At 47.4% G+C, this 25,257-nt stretch overlaps 2 protein-coding genes across 2 annotated transcripts in view; one reads left to right on the forward strand and one right to left on the reverse strand.

The window, feature by feature from the left end:
- The window catches only part of LOC132572129 (zinc finger protein OZF-like), a 1,123,325-nt gene that overhangs the window by 490,892 nt on the left and 607,176 nt on the right, over nt 1–25,257 (reverse strand). The window lies entirely within an intron of this gene.
- LOC132570920 (zinc finger protein 420-like) lies at nt 10,681–19,292 on the forward strand. Its single transcript, XM_060237557.1, has 2 exons — nt 10,681–10,694; nt 17,582–19,292. Exons 1-2 carry the CDS (start codon nt 10,681–10,683, stop codon nt 19,290–19,292), a joined length of 1,725 nt encoding a protein of 574 aa, XP_060093540.1.

Raw genomic sequence — 25,257 nt, forward strand, 5'->3', positions numbered from 1 at the left:
CCTCAAGCCGGCTACCTGAACCAGCTTCCGCTGGGATCAAACTCCGGTCGCGAGTAGAGGGCTCCGACTGCAGTACTGCAGCTTTACCACTCTGCGCCACGGGGTAAACTTCCTTTACTGTGTTTATAAGAGGAGAAGTCTGTTTAGAATGTTTAATTAACCTCCTTTCCCCCCCCTCCTGCTTCCTTGATTTGATACTGTTGTTGTTATGTCAATGAAGGTTCTGTGAATTGTGTTTGTGAGTAGTCCCAGACCCTTCAACCTTTCCTCATAGGAAACTTTTTCCAGCCGCTAAGCAGCCAGTGAATGAACATTTCTGGTTTGCCACAGGTCGATGTAGAAACCTCAGTCCCCCTCAAAACAACTCTGTGTTTTCTAAATTCACTCAGGAGCCCAGAGGCTGCAGAGTTCTGTGATGGGAAATTTGGCCATAGGCGGCTTTATAAGGACATCAGCCAGATTCAGGGAGGAAGTCAAAATGAAGGGAATCGGAACATCCCCTGTGTGGGTGCATTAAGTGCCTCAAGCCCCCCCGCCTGCAATTTTCCAGTTGAGGCAATAACCCCCTCCTCCTTCTGGGTGCCAGTTAGCATCCTGAAGCTGGTTAGGCTTAGACTGTGGTCGCGTTCTCTCTGCTGCTAAAGAGGCTGCCTGCCGTTCTGAATTTGGGACATTTGCTTGTCACACAGGATCACCCCTTCACTGTCCTGCCTTATGTTTTCCTTTGGGATTTGTAGAAGTTCTGCCTACAGACCCTGGTTTCAAATTGTGGATCATCAGAAGAGACAATACACTGGAAGTTGTTTTCGTGCCCTGGGAGTTGCAGCTTTAGAGAACAAGAAATGGAGAGGGGAGGAAGATTGCTGTCTTGAGCTGTGTGTGTCAGGATAGGGGGGAAGAGAGGCCTGTATCTCCAGTGCTGAAAGTTAAGGTGATTTTGGTGTCTTGAGACTTGCAGCTTTAAAAGTAAAGGTGCAAGCATCAAGTTGTTACCAACCCCTGGGGTGATGTCACAGCATGATGTTTTCCTGGCAGATGTTTTAGAGGGTGGTTTGCTATTGCCTTGCCCAGTCATCTACGCTTTATCCCCAGCAAGCTGGGTACTCAATTTACCCACCTCAGAAGGATGGAAGGCTTGAGTCGTCTCCCTGAACGCACTTCCGCTGGGATTGAACTCGGGTCGTGAGCAGAGCTTGGACTGCAGTACTGCAGGTGACCACTCTGCACCACTGGGCAGCTTTAGAAAAGAAGAATATCTGGGAATAGCCTTTTCACCTATTGTTTCTGTGTGGAAGTATGATTGGGGAGAGGTAGATAAAGCTGGTTCATTAAATATGGCAAGAGAGGCCATTCCGCTCTCCTGGATTGTGCTTCAATCAAACAAAGGCTCCCAGAATTTCAGGTCAGGGTATCTGAGATGCTGGAGTGTACTGTGGATTCTGAGAGGCGTTTGACGATTTCCTAGTGTGTATCCAGTATGTAAGTGGTGTAATTAACAATACTTCCTCTCAGTTGTGAAGTCTTGTGTGCGAAAATTCTACTTTGTGCGCTAATGGCATTAAATTGTGAGGTGCTGCGTAGATTAGTTTGCTCTGGGGCCATTTTTCCTGAACTAAGACAAAACTGTATGAGCCAGAGACTAAAAAACTTAGAACTAGATCACACCAATTGAGCTGAGAGGAAGCATTGGTTGTTAAGAGGGTTTGTCTAAGATTAGGGAGTTGTGTTGTTCAGTCACACAGTCGAGTCCAACTCTTTGTGACCCCATCGACCAAGTCACGCCAGGCCCTCCTGTCTTCCACCATCCTCCAAAGTCCACTCACATTCATGTTGGTTACATCAGGAACGCTGTCCAGCCATCTCCTCTTTTGTCGTCCCCTTCTTCTTTTGCCTTCTGTCTTTCCCAGCATCAGGGTCTTCTCCTGTGAGGGCTCCCTTCTCATTGGGTGGCCAAAGTCTGTGAGCTTCAGCATCTGACCTTCCAGGGAACAGTCAGAATTTTTTGCATGTTAAAACAATTTTATTGGTAACATATGGTAATAAATCTATATCTTATATCTTTAAAAACTTCTTTTATCTACCCCATATATTACTTTCTACCCACCCCTCCCCCCCGTTACTTGACCCCCACCAGTGTTATTTACTTAAAAAGCAAATATGTAAAGGTACCCTTAACTATTAAAACAAAAATTTATATTCTTTTTAAAACTTAATCATTATCAAAAATTGTCCAATGTCCTTTTATTTTCCACTCTTTTTCTACATATCTTCTAAACTTTTTCCACTCTGTCTTAAAAACTTCTAAATCATAGTCTCTTAATATTCTTGTTAGTTTGTCCATTTCACTCCATGTCGTAACTTTTATAATCCAATCCCATTTCTCTGGTATTTTTTCTTGCTTCCACAACTGCGCATGCAATGTCCTAGCAGCTGAGAGCAAGTACCAGATTAAAGTTCTATCTTCTTTTGCAAATTTTTCCATTTGTAATCCCAACAAAAAAGTCTCTGCAACTTTGTTAAACTCATATCCCAAGATCTTAGAAATCTCTTGCTGAATCATCTGCCAAAACATTTTAGCTCTTTCACAAGTCCACCACATATAGTAGAAAGAACCTTCATGCTTTTTACATTTCCAACATGCGTCTGGCATCTTGTTATTCATCTTTGCTAGTTTTTTTAGGAGTCATATACCATCTATACATCATCTTAAAACAGTTTTCTTTAATACTTTGACATGTTGAAAGTTTCATAGAGTTCTTCCACAAATATTCCCAGGTTTCCATCTGTATTTCTTTATTTACATTAATTGCCCATTTAATCATTTGAGATTTCACTACTTCATCTTCTGTAGACCATTGCAGAAGTAATTTATATACTTTTGAAATTAATTTATCATTGTCTCCAAACAGAACTTTTTCCATTTCTGTTTGCTGTTTCCTTATTCCTTCAGTTTTAATATCATTCTCCACCAAGCTCTTTATTTGTTGCATTTGGAACCAAGCATAGTTATGATTCAACTCTTCAGCAGTTTTCAGTTCTATTTTGCCACTTTGTTTTTTTAATAATTGATTATATGACAGCCACTTTTCTTCGCTTATCTCCGCCGTTATTTTTATTACTTCAGCTGGCATTATCCATAACGGTCTTCTCTCATCTCCGTATTTCTTGTATTTCATCCATGTATTTAGCAAATTATTCCTTATATAATGGTGAGAGAAAAAACCGTCCATCTTCTTTTTTCCATAATACAAATACGCGTGCCAGCCAAATTTATTTCCGTGACCTTCAGTTGGAAGGCAACAGTCAGAATTTAAATCTCCACAGCCACAAAGCACGCTAGGTGACCTTGGTCCAGTCACACACTCAGGCTACCTTGTGGGAAGAAAAGGGGGGCGGGAGTATTTCCTTTCATACATGATTTCCACAGCTTGTCGCAGGGAGGCAGTTCACAGCATCTTTCTTCCCAGAAGGTCCTCTTTCTTTGAGAGTCAGACTATGACAAGTGAATAAAATTATATATTTTTAAATCGATAAATTGTGGATAGCCTTTGGAAGTATAAATAATTTCAAATTTAAACAAATAGAAATTACTAACCCTGTGGGCCTGGAGCAGGTTCAGCCCCTTCCCCTCTCCCAAGAAATTGTGGTCTATGCCCCACCACACCCCATCCCAGCTCCGAGGATGATGTTCATAGTAGTGCCCCTGTATGCTCCCTGGGTTAACCCCTCCACAAACACATGTGCTCTTCATATTTCTCTCATTTCCTTGCAGCTGTTGAAACCCCTGATCATAGGGGGAAAATGCAGCCAAAGAATACTTTTAGGGAAGAGTCTGAGTCCAGATGCCCCTCTGAGAGCAACAAGAGTTGATTCTGGGTCTAATCCAGCACACCTCTTTAAGTTCAGTGAAACAGATCAGAACTTCTTCAAGCTTTACAGGTAGTAGAAATAGGGGGGGGGGGGGGAGTTCGTTCCCAGCAAGGGCTGGTTAAGAGTCCAGTCACATTAGGAAACTGAATTGTGCCTCTGAGACAACAAAAAGATTCTTTTTCCACCGGAGAAACTGTAAATGCACAACACTTGCAAAGGACACCAACACACAGGGACATAAAAAGGAAAAAAAAAAGAGAGAGAGAGAAAGTTGTGTTTTTCAGTGTGAGAGGGTGTGTGAGAGAAAAACGAAGCTTCCCCTTACGCTGAAGGACCAAAAGGCTGCAGGATCCTTCCCACGCAACGCCCCTCCCTTCGGTGTTTCGGTCCCCCCCCCCCGCCCTTTGCTGGCACTTCCTTGCAGCCTGCTTGTGGGTCCTGCTGGGGTTGCGCTTCTTGCAGGGCCTGGCTGGAGATCCGGGAGGGGGGCTGGGAAAGGCAGGGAGCAGTGGGGGGGGGGGCTACCACTGGTTTCTTTTGCCTCGATTGGGACGGGATTGCCAACCTCCAGGGAGGGCCTGGAGACCTGCCCTAACAAGAGCGCATCTCCAGACTGCAGGAAAGGAAAGGGCGGCTTCGGAGGGGGGACTCGGGGGTGGCATCAGAGCCCTGTTGAATGAGCCCATCCTGTCCCCAAACCCCGATATCCCCGCCCCCCCATCTCCAGCTGCATCTGAGGTGGGGGCCCCAGACAGAAAAACGCTTCCTCTTCCATTTAAAAGCAACCCTGCTGCGCCTCCTCTCCCCCACCCCGGTTCTTCTGCGGTCCTTATTCTAAGCAGCTGCTGGGATTCTGCTGCAGCCTCCTTTCCCGGGATCCTCCGGGCATGCAGCCCCCTGCAGAGTTACTCCCGAGCAGCCCCATGGAGCAGCGCTGCAGATGGCAGCCTGGCTCCTCCCGGAGAGGACAGGAAGGCACAGGTTGCGTTCCTCTGCAGCACCGAAAGGGTTAAGGCCAGAAACTCATTGCCTAGAGAGGCCCAGCAAGAAATGCAAGGGGGGGGGGTCTTGCTTGCTTTCCTTGCCTGGGTAAGCATGCGCAGAGGAAGGAGTTTGCTTCCAAACTTGGGCCAGAGAACAGGAAGGGCTGCAGAGAAGCTGAAGCGGAAAACAGCAGCGCAGCTGGAGCCTGGAAAAGTTTACTTAGAAGTAAGCCATGGGGGGGGGGGGGGAGGCGGGGATCATGCATGCCAAGGCAGGGCTGTGCTAAGTTGGTGGGGGATTTCTGGAGGGGGGGGGGACTGGGAGGGGAAGAAGACCACAGAGTCCTCCCTCCCACTCCTTGCTCGGCCTCTCTAGCAAACAGCTCTGCTGCTTTAGTCCTTTCCGAGCTGCAGAGACATGACAGAGGCTTCCGGGCTTCCCTTCAGCCTGGCTGCCCTCGCCCACCAACGCTCTGTAATGATGCAGCTCGGCCGGGGATGGTGCAGAGGGGGGGGGGGGGGGGGAGCTTCCTGTGCAGCCCGAGGCAGGGACTGTTCTCCTCTTTCTGCTTCTGTCTCTGGGGCTGCAAAGCCAGTGCTTCTCCCCGGGGATACAGCAAGCCCTTGAAGGGGGGCGGGGGTGGGGGGCTGGAGCTGGACTGTGCCCTTTCCCTCCAGAAATATTGTCAAAACTCCCAGAGGGGCGCTTTCTAGCCACATGAGGTCCAAGGGGCAACAGAAAAAAGGCTTCCTCTGTCTGCTTAAAAGCGAGCCTATGAAGCCGCCTCCTCCCCTTCCTGACACCCAACCGACTTCTTCTGTGGGGAGGGATTCAGCTTCAGCCTTCCTTTCCTGAGAAGCCTGAACAGCGCTGGATCCTCTGGGCATACAACCTCGTGCAAAGTCACTCCCGAGAAGCCCCATTGAGCAGGATGGGAGATGGAGACTGGCCTCTGCTGGAGACAGAAGGGAGGACACATTTTGCACTCCTCTGCAGCACCGAAAGGGTTAATGCCACAGAGCCATTTGCTAGAGAAGCCAAACTGGGGAGGGGGGGGTTTGGAAAAGATTGGGGTTCTTTCCCTCTTTGCGTGAGCTCATGGATGTGGGAAGGAAGGGGTTTGCTTCTGAACTGGGAAAGAGAGCAGGGAGGGGTGCAGAGAAGCAGCAGTAGCAGGAGGGGGAAACTTGCAGCCAGATCCCCCCCCCCCCCCGGGAGGTTTACTTAAAAGTAAGTTACAGAGAGGTGGGGAGGGATAAGCTTCTAGGGAGGCTGGTGGGGATCAGGCCAAGCCATGGCTTTCCGAGGTTGGCGACCTCCCTCCCAGGTAGCCTTTTTCTTCTGGAGAACTGATATCTGTCTCTTGGAGGTGAGTTCTAATTCTGGGAGAACTTCAGGCCCCACCTGGCCGTTACAAACCAAGGGATTCAGGGGAACAGCTAAAGCCCCCATAATCAATTACTCTGAATACATAACTAGCACATGTTACTACAGACCCAAATATTATTTCTTATGTTCAGTCATCAATAAATGAGCCCCCTTCTCTTTCATGCATAGATCCATTGCACAGTCCAGAATATGAAGTGCCCTAAATGTCTCTTGAAGGGCAAGCGTCTTCTCGGCCTCTCACAAGAGCAGGGGGAAAGTGCTCGGGCTGATCCTGCATTTCTTGAATCAAGAGCCTGCAAAAAGACTTCTCAGTTTCATATGTCGATTTCAGTGCAAAGTGGGAGCTTTGTGAGGATGGAGGGATCAATTTCTCAGGAATTTCTCTGGCACTTTGTTGGTTATTTCTTCAGGGTAGTTGATTGTTTTTTGGCTTCAGCCACCTAGAGGTTGGTAACTCTGAGAGGCACCAGTTTTGTTCAGCTATGTAAGCGGAGTTTGTTGGGGAGCAGCAATAATCAGTGTCTTTCACTGTAAGGAAAGTTCAAGACCTGAAACTGACATTCTCTTGCTGGTTCTTTTCATTCTGCAAACCAACAACCCAAGCAGGCCTTTTGGGGAGTGGGGTGAGTTAAGGAAGGGGTGCAGGTAGGGGAAGGGAAGTCCAGCCTGCACTGGAATCGGCTGCAACCCCATCCTAAGCCCCTGATACGGGCCCACTGTGGGGCTCGGGCAGCCAGCAGGGGTCCAAGGCCCACCAAGCAGAGGAGAGGAACATTTTAGATACCTCTGTCGCTAAGGTGGAGAGCGCCTAGCAACCCCATGGGTGCTCCTAGAGACACCACCCATGCCCACCAATCAGAGTATTAGATGGGTCCCCTGACAGGCAAACAGGGGTGGAGCATGCAGATGTGGCCACACCCCCAATATGTACAAGGCCAGGAGGAACAAACGGTGCACAAAATTCCATCGCTGTGAGGATCGTGTCATGAATACACACCAAGGAGATCCACAGATGTGGGTTCGAGTCCCCACCTGCAGCAGTGTTTGCAAAGTGGCCACACAGGGAGAGAATACGCCTGCCACAAACGCTTTGCCCCTGCCCCATCCTGCCACGGCTCATTGGGCAGAGGCAGATGTGACACACTGCCAAACTGTCCCTCCTGCGCTGGGGCTTGGGTGGTAAAAAGGGCATCTTTTGCCAGGTGAGAGAGGTCACACCGCCCCCCCAGGCAGCACAACAGGGAGAAGCACCAGGGCCCAGTCCCAGAAGGGGTGGGTTCAGATCGAGTTAAGGGAGATGCCAACAGAAATATGAAGCCTGCATTTTGGGGGTCAGGAAGCCCTGATAGCAATCCCAGATTTGATCAAATGTGTTAAATCGTTCATGCTGATTGGCTTGTTGCAATTACATGTGTTTTGGCTGACTCTCCTCCCAACTTCCATCTCCAGCAGGGCACCACTGAGGTAATTAGTAGCCATGCAAAGATGTCCAAAGTCTTGGCATAGGCTTCATTCCAAATAGTCTGGATGGTGGAAAAGGGTCCTTCTTTCGGAGGGAGCAGGAATACGGGGCAGGGAGAAAATCATGACAATTCTCAAGGATGAAGGACTTGTGGTACATTCCCTGCTTCTTTTTTGGAGTGGAGGTTGTATTTATAGGTGCATGTATGTGTCTGCGTGTTATAATAATAATAATAATAATAATAAATTTTATTTGTACCCCGCCCTCCCCCGCCGAAGCAGGCTCAGGGCGGCTAACAATACGGTGACCAATGGTGCACCAACAATAAAACAGTTACACTAGAAACATTAAATTAACATTAAACTAACCTTAAAAGCCTGAATTAAAACAATTAACTAAAACATTTTATGACGCTATCCTTGACACTCTTCTAGTTGATGCTGATGGCGGATTTTCAGTTATTCATAAGCTAATATTTGTGTGTGTTTGTGTGTGTATATATTTATCTTCCTTCGGACACACTCCTATTTGTCTCTCTCTGTCCCCCCAAGGAGAAGCCTCTCTTCAGAATAAAGACAACTTTTCAGAGACAGAGGTGGCCCAAGAGAAGGGGAAGGAGATGGAAGAGCAGGACACAGAAGGACCTGGAACTGAGAAGAGAGCAAGCAAAAGTCTACATCCCACCCCAGCTGGGAGTGGTGTTGAATTCTGGGAAAGGGCTGTGCCAGAGGTCCTGGCTAAGAACACCCTGACCTCAGAAGTATGTTGCCAATGTTTCCGGCAGTTCCGCTACCAGGAGGCGGATGGGCCCCGAGAGGTTTGCAGCCAGCTCCATGGACTTTGCATCAAGTGGCTGAAGCCGGAGAGGCACACCAAGAAGCAGATCCTGGACCTGGTGATCCTGGAGCAGTTCCTGACTCTCCTGCCCCAGGAAATGCAGGGCTGGGTCAGAGGATGTGGGCCGGAGACCAGTTCTCAGGCGGTGGCCCTGGCCGAAGGTTTCCTCCTGAGTCAGGCAGAGGAGAAGAGGCAGGCAGAACAGGTGAGGAGGGGATTCCCTCCAGGTGTGTCTAATTCAAGCAACGATATCTCACCTTATATTAAAGTTTCCTTGCCAGATAATTGTGTCGAGCCTCTTCTGCTAGAGAATTTCTGACCCCCACAGATAAGTCATCAGATCTGCTGAAAGAAGAGTGCAGAGTCTGGGAGTGAGGCAGAATCCATTCCTTGGTCTCTTTTCCATTCAGTCTCTTAGCTCTCTCCCTGACTGCTGTTTCAGATGTGCGGACCTCCTTTGAAGATGGAAGCTGCAATCCGTGAGGCAGAAGGAGCATCCTTGGAGCAGGGGCAGAGGGTGCAGGCGGTGGAGCGTGCCCAAGATGCCCTTTCCTGTGGTAAGGACTCCTTGTGCCTGGGGAGCCTGTGAATGTGATGCGTAGAGAGGTCAGGTCAGGGGCGGAAATACATATTTCTATAGCCAACATAGAGTTAATTGGTGGCACTCAATATCTGCACATTGTGATGTCTCTAAAAGATCAGACAAACTCCTGGAGGACCATTTATTTCATAATTAAAAATTCATCCCTCACCTTCCTTCCTTAAAAGGTCTCAGATTCCCTGTGGAGGGGAAGGCAGGCAAACCTTGAAAGGGACCCTCCACCTTCTGGGAAGGCAGAGCTCTGAAACCAGTCCCTGGGGTCCAATAATCATGGGCACAGTTTCCTTCTGTGCCTGTGCTTGGAGGGTCATCTGGGGGGCTATTGTGGGTCACAGGGGGTGGAGTAAGGATGGCAGGCTATGGGGCCCAGCACTTCTAGTTGCTATGGGGAGGGTCTTGGGGTGGGACATGGGACAGATGTGATGTCATGTTGAGGTTGTGTCAGGCTGAAAACCTGATTTAATTTAATTTAAATTTAATTTGCGATTTATACCCCGCCCTGTCCTGCAAGGCGGGCTCAGAGCGGCTTACAACATTAAAACGTTACAGTAACAATAAATAAAACATCTCCAATTCAGCATGCCCCAGAGAAACTCTGAAAGCTCATTCCTATGACCCTAAAGTCCCCAGAATTGTTCTAGTCATGTCTGGTCCAACAGGATGGTGCTATCTTCTGCTATTGCATTTCTACTCCTCATTTCCCTCCTTGTGGAGCAAACCCAACTCTTACAGAAGTCTGAAATACATTGGCAGTATTTATAATTCCTCAGGCTCATAGCTCCCTGGTGCTTCTTTTCTGACTCTCTCAGAATGTAGTATAAAGTATTACAAAAATGAGTCGCGTGTACATAGCGGAAGGTTTCACAGCCCTGAGAATAGTGTGCGTGTGAACCAGGAAACAAACAAGCAAACACCCTCCCTCCCTCTTTTGTCTCAGGAACAGGCAGTGAAGAGATGCTGTTGAGCCGTTGTCTTTTCCAAGGTGTGGGAACAGCTGCTGCACCTCCAACCCAGGTAGGAGAGATGAGCGGGAAGGCACAGCCTGGGTCTCTCCTCCCTTCTCAGGGGAGCTTTTGCTCCTTCAGTTTCTACAAGGGGTCCGTGAGAGAGATCCTTTGAATGCTGTTCCATTTACTTGTCCCAAGCCTTTCTTTCTGTACCTTCCCAGACGACTCCCTTCCTGGGTGAGATCTCTGAAGAGGAGGGAATCTTCTTTTTCTTTCAGGGTCCCTTTTCCTTTGAGGAAGTGTCTGTCTCTTTCACTGAGGCAGAGTGGGCCCTGCTGGATCCGGGACAAAGAGCTCTGTACAGGGAAGTCATGCTGGAGAACTATGGGAACGTGGCCTCTCTTGGTAAGGATCTTTCCTAGGTGCCAAAGCTGCAACTTGCTGCCATTGTGAGGTGGAATGAATCCAAATATTGAATAGCAATGCATCATTTTGACCCCCTTCCCACCGCTTCGGGCGGGGCTGCAGCTCCCTGGCAGAGCATCTCCTTTGCATGCAAAAGGTCCCAGGTTCACTCCCCAACATCTCCGATGAAAAGGATCAGGTAGGAGGTGAAATGAAACACTCTTCCTGAGACCCTGGAGAGCCAATGCTGGACTGAGTAGATGATACTGACTCCAAGGGACCAGGGGTCTGATTCAGTGTAAGGAAACTTCACATGTTCATACCATCATAGAATTGGAACTGATCTCCAGGGTCATCTAGTCCAACCCCCTACAAAATGCAGGGGATTCAGGACTACCCTTGTTGCAAACCCAGAGGATGGCATAAAAAAAAAACCCTTTACAAACCTTGGCTAAAGTTGCTTCCTGACCCCTAAGTGGCAGTCACATTTCCTTGGGCATGTAAGAAAGGGCCACAAGATCTAAGCACTGATGCAGTCCTTCCTTTCCACAGACCCCTTTTAAAAATAAAGTATATTAAGGATTTAAAAATAAGACATCACAAAACAGCACAGTTTCTGCAGCTCAGCAACAGTAAAACAAAAAAAAGCTAACTATTCTGTCTAAGATAGGAAGCACCTAAACGGCACTCCTTCTTGCACCATCAGTATTGCAACTGGAGCCTAATGTACTCCAGAGAGATGTATTCATCATGATGCAGCAAGGAAACATCCAGGTGTACTAGCATCCCAGGAGCATAAAGTTAGCCTGGCTTCCCTCTCATCCATGCCCATATTATACTTTCTGCCTCTCTAGCGTCAGGTGGTATGAATGACCCAATCAAAGGTCGTGCTGGATGGAATTTTCCAGAGACTGTCAGCAGCATCCGCAGGGCCGGCTCCCCCACTAGGCAAACTGGGCGGTTTGCTACGGCGCCAGCAGGGCAGCGGTGGCAAATTTGGCCACCCCCCCTCTCCCAAGGCAGATGCCTACATTGCCGCCCGCCTCCTCCTCCCTTCCTTCCCCACCCCATGTCAATTTCAATGCCTCTCCCATTCAGGAAGTGCGGAGGAGAGGAGACAGTGGCAGCAGGGCCGCTCTTTCAGGAGGCTGGTCCTGACAGATTGTGAGCACGGCCCCGTGGCGCGGTTTTACCTGCTGATCAAGTGATCGGCGGAGGGAGGGCTTTAGATAGCCAGAACGTGGCACTGGAGCCAGTTCCGGCATTGAAATCGGCATGGGGTGGGGAAGGGAAGTAGGGGAGGAGGAGGTCTCAGCGGGAAGGGGGGGCATGGGGCTGTGGGGGGGGAGCTGTGGGGGAGGGCGCCAGGCAGTGAGTCTGCCTTGGGAGCCATGGGGCATCGGACCTCCCCTGAGCATCCTCATCCCCTCACCCTCCTGTTTGTGGAACAGGATAAAGATTCTAATGATTAACCAATGAACACATTCTGGGATCTGGCCTTGAAAGAAATGATGTTAACTGCAAGCAGGCTCAAATTATGAACACCCACAAATCACACCAGACCATGTGAAAATATCTGTAACCCTTGGGGGAACTAGGATTCTATGCCATTCTGCATATACTGGTTCAGATTCCGGGCTTTGATCTGGACTGTGGTGCTGACCTTCCTGAAGAATTTTTAGTCTTTAATTTCTTTCCTTCCCCATGTAAGACTGATGGCTTTCTCTCTCTCTGTCTCCCTCTCTCTCTGCAAATGAAGCCAAAATTATAAGAGAAACTGGCGGAGAAAGAGAACGGCCTTGCATTCGAAGACAGATTGCAGGGTTCTTCTAGAGCAGCGTTTCCCAACTGCAGGGTCGGGACCCGGCACTGGGCCATGCCGGCCTCAGTGCCAGGTCGCGGGGCCACTGGTGGCCTGCCATCCCCCCCCACACCTCTCCGCACAGCATTGCACCCCCCTCATGACTCCTCCCTTCCTCCCTCCCCCCGCAGGTCAGTTACAGGCTGGTTAAGGCGCCTCTCCTCCCCCTCCCCGGCGGGGAAAATGCTGCTGAAGTCTCACTCAGCACGGGGGCAGGTCAAACGAACGTCCGAAAAGGCCGCTGCTGCTGCTCCCTCCCCCATGATTCCTTCCCATCCAGGAAGTGCGGGGGAGGGAGCAGCAGTGGTGGCCTTTTTGGACGTACGTTCAACCTGCTGACGGCCTGAGTGAGAACTCAGCGCTGTTTTCCCTGCCTAGCGGGGGGGGGAGGGGCGCCTTAACCAGCCTGAAACTAAAGGGAAGAGGAAGCGGGGGGGGGGGAACCAATCCTGACTCCCCTTGGCCAGCTGAGGTCAGGGGACCCAGGCCTGCTTGTGCTGCTAGAGTCAGCAGTTTAAAAGGTGAGTTGCTCCCATCCCGTTTCCTTCCATTTTTCTTTTTCTCTTTCTTTCTTCCTTTTGTCCCTCCTTTCTTTTACTCCTTCCCTCCCTTTTTCTTCCTTATTTCCTTTCTCATTAAGAACATAAGAGAAGCCATGTTGGATCAGGCCAATGGCCCATCCAGTCCAACACTCTGTGTCACACAGTGGCAAAAAAATTTATATACACCCACACACTGTGGCTAATAGCCACTGATGGACCTCTGCTCCATATTTTTATCCAAACCCCTCTTGAAGGTGGCTATGCTTGTGGCCGCCACCACCTCCTGTGGCAGTGAATTCCACATGTTAATCACCCTTTGGGTGAAGAAGTACTTCCTTTTATCCGTTTTAACCTGTCTGCTCAGCAATTTCATCGAATGCCCATGAGTTCTTGTATTGTGAGAAAGGGAGAAAATGACTTCTTTTTCTACTTTCTCCATCCCATGCATTATCTTGTAAACCTCTATCATGTCACCCCGCAGTCGACGTTTCTCCAAGCTAAAGAGTCCCAAGCGTTTCAACCTTTCTTCATAGGGAAAGTGTTCTAGCCCTTTAATCATTCTAGTTGCCCTTTTCTGGACTTTCTCCAATGCTATATCCTTTTTGAGGTGCGGCGACCAGAACTGCACACAGTACTCCAAATGAGACCGCACCATCGATTTATACAGGGGCATTATGATATTGGCTGATTTGTTTTCAATTCCCTTCCTAATAATTCCCAGCATGGCGTCGGCCTTTTTTATTGCAAATGCACACTGTCTTGACATTTTCAGTGAGTTATCTACCACGACCCCAAGATCTCTCTCTTGGTCAGTCTCTGCCAGTTCACACCGCATCAACTTGTATTGGTAGCTGGGATTCTTGGCCCCAATGTGCATTACTTTGCACTTGGCCACATTGAACCGCATCTGCCACGTTGACGCCCACTCACCCAGCCTCAACAGATCCCTTTGGAGTTCCTCACAATCCTCTCTGGTTCTCACCACCTCGAACAATTTAGTGTCATCAGCAAACTTGGCCACTTCACTGCTCACTCCCAACTCTAAATCATTTATGAACAAGTTAAAGAGCATGGGACCCAGTACCGAGCCCTGCGGCACCCCACTGCTTACCGTCCTCCACTGCGAAGACTGCCCATTTATACTGACTCTCTGCTTCCTATTACTCAGCCAGTTTTTGATCCACAAGAGGACCTGTCCTTTTACTCCATGACTCTCAAGCTTTCTAAGGAGTCTTTGATGAGGAATTTTAACAAAAGCTTTCTGGAAGTCAAGGTAAACAACATCTATCGGGTCTCCTTTGTCCACATGTTTGTTCACCCCCTCAAAGAAATGTAACAGGTTAGTGAGGCAAGATCTTCCCTTGCAGAACCCATGCTGAGTCTTCCTCAATAACCCGTGTTCATCAATGTGCCTACTCATTCTGTCCTTGATAATGGTTTCTACCAACTTTCCCGGTATTGAAGTCAGACTAACAGGCCTGTAATTTCCCAGATCTCCTCTGGAACCCTTTTTAAAGATGGGCGTGACATTTGCTACCTTCCAGTCCTCAGGAACGGAGGCAGATTTCAATGAAAGATTACAGATTTTTGTCAAAAGATCCACAAGTTCAACTTTGAGTTCTTCTTACCTTTTACAGTTTCCATTACTTTGTTTGTTAACTATGCAGGCCTTTTCTTATGCCTGTTTGTGCCTTTCCTAACTTGTGGTATGTATTTTATCTCAGCTTCTAGGATTATAGATTTAAATAGTGTCCAAGCTTCCCCAAGGGTTTTGACCGTATTTACCTTTCCTTTCAGTTTCCTCCTCACATGCCTCCTCATCTCAGTGTATTTACCCCTTTTAAAGTTAAACATGGTTGTGGCAGTCTTTTGGGGCAACTCACTATTTATACAAACGGTGAAATCAATAACATTATGGTTACTGCTCCCAAGCGGCACAATCACTTTTACATCTCTCACCAAGTATTGGGCATTACTTAGGACTAAATCCAGGATCGCCCCACCCCTGGTAGGTTCTGAGACTATCTGCTCCATAGCACAGTCATTGAGAGCATCAAGAAACTCAATCTCTTTCTCTTGACCAGAACACATATTGACCCAATCAATCTGCGGGTAGTTAAAATCACCTATTACGACACAGTTTTTACGTTTAGCCGCTATCTTTAAGCCTTCCATCATATTATAATCGTCCTCTCTCTTTTGATTTGGAAATTTCACTCCCATAGTTAAATTTCCTTTTGGGTCCTCTATTTCAACCCAAAGCATTTCTAAAAGTGAATCTAATTCTCTGATCTCAGTCTTACTGGACCGTATATCCTCTCTGACATACAGAGCCACCCCACCTCCAACCCTTCCCTCCCTATCCTTCCGATATAACTTATATCCAGGAATCACCGTATCCCACTGATTCTCCTCATTCCACCAAGTTTCTGAGATTCCCAAAATGTCTATGTTTTCTCCCAACACTAAACGTTCCAATTCACCAATTTTACTTCAAACACTTCTAGCATTTGCATACAAACATCTATAATTTCCTAGGCAATCTAGGCCCGCCACCATTCTTTCTTTTTTCTCTCGTTCCAACTCTCTTCCCTTTCCTCCCTTTCGTTCTTTTTTTTTTTCTTTCATTCTTTCTGTCTGTCTGTCAGTCAGTCAGTCTTTCTTTTCCCCTTTTTGCTTTATTTCCCACTCCCCTTCCTCTCTCTCTCTGACAGTTAGTCTTTTCCCCTATCTCCCTCCCTCCATTGCCATTGCTAACTGAGTAGGGTGGGGTGGGGTGGGGTGGGGAGGAAGAAGCTTGAAATGCCCTGCCATCTCATGTTCTCTCAGGCTGCCATTTCATGTTTTCCTTTCTTTCTCACTTTCTTTCTCTCTCTCCCCTCCCTCTCCTTCCCCCCCCCCCCCCCCCGCCATTTCATGTTTTCCCAGGCTGAGAGCATTTTATAGTTTTAGTTTTCTGCTGTGTGATCCTTGTGCTTTTTTATTGATGTTTTATTTTTAAAATTGCAATCCAAAATGCCACTATTCTCCTACTTTTCCTAAACAAAACATTGCAATAGTTTTAGGCTTGTTTGTACATCATTTCCTTTCTCCTGGCTCAACCCCCAAATTTAAGTGGGCCACGAAGGAGAAGTGTAAAAATAACTGGGCCACAGCGGGAAAACGTTTGGGAAACCCTGTTCTAGAGGCTCCCAAGAGCATGTCTCCTTCCCAAATGAGTTGGTTGAGAGTGAGAGAGCTTCACTCTTATGTCAGGAGAACAGGCCAGAAATAACCATATGAGATTCCTGATTCCCTTCTGAGCAACATTTGGTCTGGTACAATCCTAGAGGCCGGTGGGTAAGGAGGGAGGGAGGCCTTAATCTAGAGGCTCAGAAGCTCCTTCTGGGCAAGAGTTCAGCTGAAGTTCTTCACGGGTGGGGGAGGTATCCTTAAATACCAGATATTCTTGGGGGAAGGTGGAGGGGTGGCTAAGATCAGTCCAGCTGGATGAAGCCAAAGGGCCATCAGTCCTTTCCTCCTGCAGTCCCATAGATGCCTTTGGATCTTACCAGCCTTCCCAAGTGCTAACAGTTTCTCTCTCTTTATTCCAGCAGAGGATGATCAGAGGAATGAGGAGGGTGAGAAACTTCATCAGGAAATGCCGGATAAAGTTAAAAATGAAGACTTGAACGAAAATGTCAGGAATCAAATGAGAGTGAAGAGAAAGAAAGGTGGCTGTATGGCTAAGAAGTGTGAGGGAAGACAGTGGAATATACATTTTCCAAAGACAATGAAAATGAAAGCAAGCAAATACATTCAGTGCAGAAAGTATTTCAGAAATAGATCACAGCTTCTTGCGCATAAAAGAATAAAGAGACAGGGGACACCTGAATACTCAGAGACCAGACATAAATTCAGTCTCAGTAGTAATATTAAGCAGCATCAGAAAACTCACACAGGGGAGAAACCTTTTGAATACTCAAAGTGTGGACAGAGATTTGGTATGAGTGGCACTCTTCAATATCATCAGAGAACCCACACATGGGAGAAGCCTTTTGAATGCTTCGAGTGTGCAAAGAGATTTAGTACGACTGGCAATCTTCAAAAGCATCAGAGAACCCACAACAGGGAGAAACCTTTTGAATGCTCAGAGTTTGGAATAAGATTCCTGTGGAGTGGAAGTCTTCAAAATCATCAGAGAACCCACACATGGGAGAAGCCTTTTGAATGCTTGGAGTGTGCAAAGAGATTTAGTACGACTGGCAATCTTCAAAAGCATCAGAGAACCCACACAGGAGGGAAACCTTTTGAATGCTCAGTGTGTGGAAAGAGATTCAGTCAGAGTGGCAGTCTTCAATATCATCAGAAGACCCACACAGGGGAGAAGCCTTTTGAATGCTTCAAGTGTGGAAATAGATTTAGTACGAGTGGCAATCTTCAAAAGCATCAGAGAACCCACAACAGGGAGAAACCTTTTGAATGCTCAGAGTTTGGAATAAGATTCCTGTGGAGTGGAAGTCTTCAAAATCATCAGAGAACCCACACAGGGGGGAAGCCTTTTGAATGCTCAGAGTGTGGAAAGAGATGTAGTACGAGTGGCAGTCTTCAGTATCATCAGAGAACCCACACAGGGGAGAAGCCTTTTGAATGCTTAGAGTGTGGAAAAAGATTTATTACGAGTGGCAGTCTTCGGTATCATCAGAGAACCCACACAGGGGAAAAGCCTTTTGAATGCTCAGAGTGTGGAAAGAGATTCAGTCAGAGTGGCAGTCTTCAGTATCATCAGAGAACTCACACAGGGGAGAAGCCTTTTAAATGCTTAGAGTGTGGAAAGAGATTTCGTACGAGTGGCAACCTTCAAGAGCATCAGAGAACCCACACAGGGGAAAAGCCTTTTGAATGCTCAGAGTGTGGAAAGAGATTCAGCCGCAGTGGCAACCTTCAACAGCATCAGAGAACCCACACAGGGGAGAAGCCTTTTGAATGCTTGGAGTGTGGAAAGAGATTTACTACGAGTGGCTATCTACAAACGCATCAGAAAAACCACAACAGGGAGAAGCTTTTTGAATGCTCAGAGTGTGGAAAGAGATTTATTACGAGTGGCAGTCTTCAGTATCATCAGAGAACCCACACAGGGGAGAAGCCTTTTGAATGCTTGGAGTGTGGAAAGAGATTTCGTACGAGTGGCTATCTACAAACGCATCAGAAAACCCACAACAGGGAGAAGCTTTTTGAATGCTCAGAGTGTGGAAAGAGATTTAGTACGAGTGGCGGTCTTCAATATCATCAGAGAATCCACACAGGGGAGAAGCCTTTTGAATGCTTTGAGTGTGGAAAGAGATTTATGTGGAATGACAGTCTTCAGAAGCATCAGAGAACCCATACAGGAGAGAAGCCTTTTGAATGCTCAGAGTGTGGAAAGAGATTCAGTCAGAGTGGCAGTCTTCAATATCATCGGAGAACCCACACAGGGGAGAAGCCTTTTGAATGCTCAGAGTGTGGAAAGAGATTCAGTCAGAGTGGCAGTCTTCAATATCATCAGAGAATCCACACAGGGGAGAAGCCTTTTGAATGCTTAGAGTGTGGAAAGAGTTTTAGTGCAAGTGGCAGTCTTCAATATCATCAGAGAACCCATACAGGGGAAAAGCCTTTTGAATGCTTGGAGTGTGGAAAGAGATTCATTAAGATTGGCAGTCTTCAAAGTCATCAGAGAACCCACGCAGGGGAGAAGCCTTTTGAATGCTTGGAGTGTGGAAAGAGATTTAGTGCAAGTGGCAGTCTTCAATATCATCAGAGAACCCATACAGGGGAGCAGCCTTTTGAATGCTTGGAGTGTGGAAAGAGATTTAGTACAAGGGGCGGTCTTCAATATCATCAGAGAACCCATAAAGGGGAGAAGCCTTTTGAATGCTTGGAGTGTGGAAAGAGATTCAGTCAGAGTGGCAGTCTTCAATATCATCAGAGAACCCATACAGGGGAGAAGCCTTTTGAATGCTTGGAGTGTGGAAAGAGATTCAGTCAGAGTGGCACTCTTCTATATCATCAGAGAACCCATACAGGGGAGAAGCCTTTTGAATGCTTGGAGTGTGGAAAGAGATTCAGTCAGAGTGGCACTCTTCTATATCATCAGAGAACCCACACAGGGGAGAAGCCTTTTGAATGTTCAGTGTGTGGAAAGAGATGCAGTGATAGTGGCAGTCTTCAAAAGCATCAGAGAACCCACACAGGGGAGAAGCCTTTTGAATGCTCAGAGTGTGGAAAGAGATTCAGTCAGAGTTGCAATCTTCAAAAGCATCAGAGAACCCACACAGGGGAGAAGCCTTTTGAATGCTCATTGTGTGGAAAGAGATTCATTATGAGTGATCGTCTTCAAGAGCACCAGAGAACCCACACAGGGGAGAAATCTTGTTAATTTTCAAAGTGTGGACAGAGATTTTGTATGAGTGGCAGTCTTCAACGTCATCAGAAGACCCACACAGGAGAGAAGGTTTTGAATGCTCAGAGTGTGGAAAGAGATTCATTCAGAGTGGCAGTCTTCAAACACATCAGAGAACCCACACAGGGGGAAAGCCTTTTGAATGCTCAGAGTGTTGAAAGAGATTTAATCGGAGTGGCAACCTTCAAGAGCATCAGAGAACCCACACAGGGGAGAAGGCTTTTGAATGTTCAGAGTGTGGAAAGACATTCAGTCAGAGTAGCCATCTTCAAACACATCAGAGGACCCACACAGGGAAGAAGCCTTTTTAATACTCATTGTGGAAAGAGATTCATGTGGAGTGGCATTCTTCAAAGGCATCAGAGAACCCACACAGGGGAGAAGTCTTTTGAACGATCAAAGTGTGGAAAGAGGTCCAGGGAGAGGGGGACTCTTCCAATGACATCAGAGAACACACACAAGGGATAACTTTTTGAATCCTCCATGTCCATCCATGGCTCTCCACACCTGGACTTGGAAATGGCCCTAAGGGAGAGACACCATCCCCATGAATGAGATCACTCTCTCCCCCCCCCCCCCCACATACACATACACTGAGATTGCTGAAGAGCTGTTGGCCCATCAGCCTCCTTTACTGCAGTGGTATCTGTTCTCCCATGCAGCCCGATGAGGGTAAGGGGAGCAGGCGATGGGACAGGCCCCAGAAGAAGTAAGGACAGACTACTGCATTGGAGAATCCAGAGGGGAGAAACCTTTTGAGTGCTCAGAGTGAGAGAAGATTCATTTAGAGTGGCACTCTTCAGCTGAATCAATGATCCCACGCGTGGGGAGAAAACGTTAAAAAGAGATTCAGAAAGTGTGAAAATTTTCAAAAGCACATGAGCTTGAATAGGGGAAAAACCTTTTGAATTCTCAGACTGGAAAGAGATGCTGTTGCAGAAGCACTCTTCGATGGCAACTGAGAACCCACACAGGAAAGACACAGTTTTAATGTTGGGAGCTCTGAAAGAGATTCAGTCAGAGCGGTAGTCTTCTGCTGCATCAGGAAACCCACACAAGGAGGACCCATGTAAGTGCTTAGTCCATAAAAAGAGCTTTCCCCCTATTTCACACCTAAAAGACAATCACAGACCATAAAAAGTATTGAAAAGGTGCCAACCGCTTTAAAGGGCTGTAATCTAAGTAACGGTACAAGCATCAAGTTGTTAGCAACCCCTGGGGTGATGTAACATCATGATGTTTTCATGGCAGACTTTTTACGGGGTGGTTTGCCATTGCCTTCCCCAGTCATCTACACTTTATCCACAGCAAGCTGGGTACTCGTTTTACTGACCTCAGAAGGATGGAAGGCTTGAGTCAGCTACCTGACCCCAGGTTCTGCTGGGATCGAACTCGGGTCGTGAGCAGAGCTTGGATTGCAGTGTATCCAGAAAAGGAGCCAACTGCTTTAAAAGGCTTGACTCTACAGAAGAAACCTTATCCTGATCAGAAATCAGTTAAAAGTCGTCAAACTGTGGAAAAAGCATTAGCCATGTTCAAAATCCAAAAAAGATCCCACAAAGAAGAAAAGAAGGATGGGCAGTGGGATCTCCAGGTTAGAAAATCAGCTGATATCTTTTAGAATCAAAGAATCCACCCAAGATAGGAATCTTCTCAATGCTTTGTATGTAGGAAGAGCCTGAGGCACAAATGTAGCTCTCATGTTCCTTAGAGAATCCATAAAAGCATGGAACTTTCTTATAGCTATTTCTGATGAGTTTCTTCAAAGGTCCTGGTGCTATGAGTTTAGAAAGGCTGAGAACGTAGTTACACCCAGGAGGGAGGGTGTTTTTAGTGGTCCCCCTCTTCTGTGAAACTTGCTACTTCAGGGTATCTGCCAATCTAACTCTGACATCTTCAAATCCGGCAAAAACAGTTCCTTTCCCAGATCCTATGAAGGAATAGACAATTTGAGTGTAACAGACATCTACAGCCTCTCTGCTGCTGGAGTAAATATAGTGTAACCAGCCAGCAACCTTAATTCACAAACATTTTTATCTGAGAAGCAGTTCTAGAGAGGCATTTCTCAACCCTAATCCCCACCCCCTAGTTCAGCCTGCTGTGAGCTTTTTTGGGGTCTTCCCACTTTGAAGCCGAAAGCATTCTGGCAGTAGGATTAACTTGGGCTGAAAGAAACAGGTTGTGTTCCCTAACCCAAGAACTCAGTGAATTCAGTGGCCCCTTCAGGTACGATGCAGAACTGATCCAGGGCTATCTGGCACTGTTTGGGAGGGGTTGGTTTTTAAGGTACTGGCACCAAAGTTGCTCTGCTGCAGATTGTGCCTCTTCTCAACCCTCCTGCCCTAAATTTATGAAAGATTGGACCAGGGGGATTTATTCATGGGACCTAAAGAAGAAGGTGCCCTCTTCCTCCATTTTTTCTCAGTGAAGGGGGGTGGAGAAGGCCTTTGAAGGGACTGTCCTTCTAAACCCCTTCCTTCTCCAAGGCACAGAACTCCATGGAAGTGAGCTCTGAAGTAGGGTTGCCACTTTCTGAAAAGTCAGGGAAATGGAAATTGCTCAGGGAAAGTCAGGGAAATTGGTCTGAAGTCTGGGAAATTGTGATTAAAATATATTTAAGCAGTGGATTTTTGACCTCCCGCTGCAAGAGCATAATCTGTTCTTGTGGAAACTGGAATAGAGAAGGAGCAGAATACAAGTGAAACTTAATGATGTTTTTTCCCAGCTCCACCTTTTTCTCAGCTCCACCCCCAGCAAGCAGCCTCATGCGTTTGTTGAGCTCTCCCTGCATGATTTCCCAGAGAGAGAGAGAGCAGAGCAGCTCTGATAAGCTGAGACAGCTGGGGAAGTTGCTGAGAATTTTTGAGTTTTGAAAGACTTTATTCTGAGTTTTGTGTGACTGCTTAAAATTCTGAGTTGTGGTAGCTGGGGAACTGCTGTTTGTTTGATTGAGTGGGCTGAAGGTGAAAGTGATTGAGAGTGATTGTTGCTGATTGTTTAGGAGTGGCTCTGCTCCACCCTCTTTGCATTTTAAGCTGCGCCTTGCCAAAGACGCGAGCCGAAGGGCGAGAGCTAAAGGGGCCTTGGCCTGTGGCTCTTCGCCTGGGGGCTCTGTAAGGACCAGGAACCCAGATCCCTAATTTCCTTGTTCTCCCAATAAGGTAAGTTGACCCTCCAGAAGGGGTGCCACTTGAACAAACAGCATTTAAAGAGGACTGTATATTTTATATATATATATAATGAAGATAGAATGCCAGCAGAGGGGTAGGGGCTTTCCAGTGTTTTGCATGTATGACTATCTGCCCACAGGACAGATAGGTGTGTTCTTGATGCAAGGAGCTCCTGGTCCTCAGGGAACGAGTTCGTACCCTTGAGGCCGAGGTGACTGCCCTGGAGAAGCGGAGATGGTCAGTTAGGCACTTAGGGAAGACTCTCGGGGCATATTAGATGAGCCCCGCTCTGAACGTGGCAGCCCTGTTGCTGCCAGAGAGCGGGAGGGTCGAGAGGGAACAGGGCACCGTGCTGAGGATAAGGGGAATGCACCCTCAGAAGGGACCCCTTCTTCGGTTGGTGAGCGGGAATCCTTTCACGCCAAGGAACCATCCCTGGGCAGGGGGAGAGGGGGGGTTTTGGTAGTTGGTGATTCGATCCTTAGGCAAGTAGACAGCTGGGTGGCAAAACCGCATTCTGACTGTATGGTGACTTGCCTGCCTGGTGCGAAGGTAGCGGACATTACGCGTGTAGTAGATAGGCTGATAGACAGTGCTGGGGAGGAGCCGGTGGTTGTGGTGCATGTTGGCACCAACGATGTGGGGAAATGCAGTCGTGAGGTTGTGGAGGAAAAATTTAGGCTGCTAGGCAGGAGACTTAAGGCCAGGACCTCCAAGGTAGCCTTCTCAGAAGTGCTACCTGTTCCACGTGCAGGGCTGGAGAGACAGGCACAAATTAGAAGTCACAATGTGTGGATGATACAATGGTGTAAGGAGGAAGGGTTTAAGTTTGTTAGGCACTGGGATGCTTTCTGGAACAAGCGGGAGCTGTACAAAAGAGACGGTCTCCACTTGTCCTCAGATGGAACCAGGCTTAAAATCAAAAAGGTGGCAGGGCAGTTTTTAAACTAAATCTTGGGGGAAAGCCGACAGGAGATGAAATGTCTCTGGTTCTGGAGGACTAATCTCAAAGAGATGAAGGGTTAGCTGCTATTTTTCTACCGGGTAATGGATCAGAGTTGTCCACTGTGATGGTGACAAACAGTATGGACTGTCTTCCAGAGTCGGCAGGAGGAAGGTGGCGGGCCTAGCTTGCCTGGGAAATTATAGATGTTTGTATGCAAATGCTAGAAGTGTTCGAAGTAAAATTGGTGAGTTGGAATGTTTAGTGTTGGGAGAAAACATAGACATTGTGGGAATTTCAGAAACTTGGTGGGATGAGAAGAAGAAGAAGATATTGGATTTATATCCCGCCCTCCACTCCGAAGAGTCTCAGAGCGGCTCACAATCTCCTTTACCTTCCTCCCCCACAACAGACACCCTGTGAGGTGGGTGGGGCTGGAGAGGGCTCTCACAGCAGCTGACCTTTCAAGGACAACCTCTGCCAGAGCTACGGCTGACCCAAGGCCATTCCAGCAGGTGCAAGTGGAGGAGTGGGGAATCAAACCCAGAGAGGAGAATCAGTGGGACACAGTGATTCCTGGATATGTTATATCGGAAGGATAGGGAGGGAAGGGTTGGAGGTGGGGTGGCTCTGTATGTCAGAGAGGGCATACAGTCAGGTAAGACTGAGGTCAGAGAATTAGATTCCCTTTTAGAAATTGAAGGCAGGACAATGGCCTGTCCAACTCAGAAGGCAGCATTAAAGCCTTCATGTATTTTGGCCTATGCAAGAATGCTGAGGGTCTCAGAATGTGCTGCCCTTTCACCTCCTTCCTGGAATCCACATTTGGGGTTACAAGCTTATGTAAACATTGGTCATTTCATTCTGTACGTTGTTAGTCAGTGATTGTGTACAGAGGAATGTATAAAATAAAGCAACGCAGCCACTGTCAGAAAGACACAAGCAGCATGGACAGACTGGTGCGTGAACCTCAACCCTGAGTCATGTGACAATTACTACATGTGGCGCCCGAACAGGGACCCCTCTCACAAATGTCTGGAACAGACCCCTCGGAAGTGCACTTTGTCGTTCTAAACGACCCCTTCATTTGTCCTTTATGAGTTCTGGCACGTTGTGTTCACCTGGCTAAAGACGGCATGGCATCAGGATCTCCTAAATCCACTTCCCAATTTCAATCTCAGCCTCAAAAGGGAGACGGTGAAATCCACACACCCAGACAGCCCTTGATGTCACATGGGGGGATGTGAAGCATCTAACTAATCCAGCTCAACAAACGTTGAAAGAGGCTGGGCGAGAGCCATCCCTGGATAACACACTGATTTACATATGTCATTCATGTTTGTAAGGCTCCAGGAACTGATACAGCTTTTGGTAAATGTTTAAATGAATCCCAAATCTCTTATGCAACTTTACCCAACTGGCATTCCCACCATAAGCCATTGCATGGTTGCCTGCAAACAGATGCCCCTTTGAGGGAATGTAATATAACAATTAATGTAACCAGTAACTGTAGTCTTTGAACTTTTAGTTATATTCCTGCTAACATATCTCTTTCTGTATGTTGTTTAAGTCACCTTGCTGTAGTGTTGCCGCAAAGATCCTGGCTTATGGGATCCTCTACCTCACGCATTAGCAGAGAAACTGTCCCCTTAGACTCTACCTGTGATTCTTCTGATATGGCATTATTATCTCAGACTGATTATGTGTCTTAGTTACAGTGTTGCTTTGTACAATGCGTGCCTTCCTTGTGTGTCTTGTGTACAAGAATATGTAAACCGTCAAGAGAAGAATATACCTTGCAAGCCAATCATGCATATGTATTAGCAAA

This window comes from Heteronotia binoei, chromosome 5, assembly GCF_032191835.1.
Source record: "Heteronotia binoei isolate CCM8104 ecotype False Entrance Well chromosome 5, APGP_CSIRO_Hbin_v1, whole genome shotgun sequence".
NCBI classification, from domain to species: Eukaryota; Metazoa; Chordata; class Lepidosauria; order Squamata; family Gekkonidae; genus Heteronotia; species Heteronotia binoei.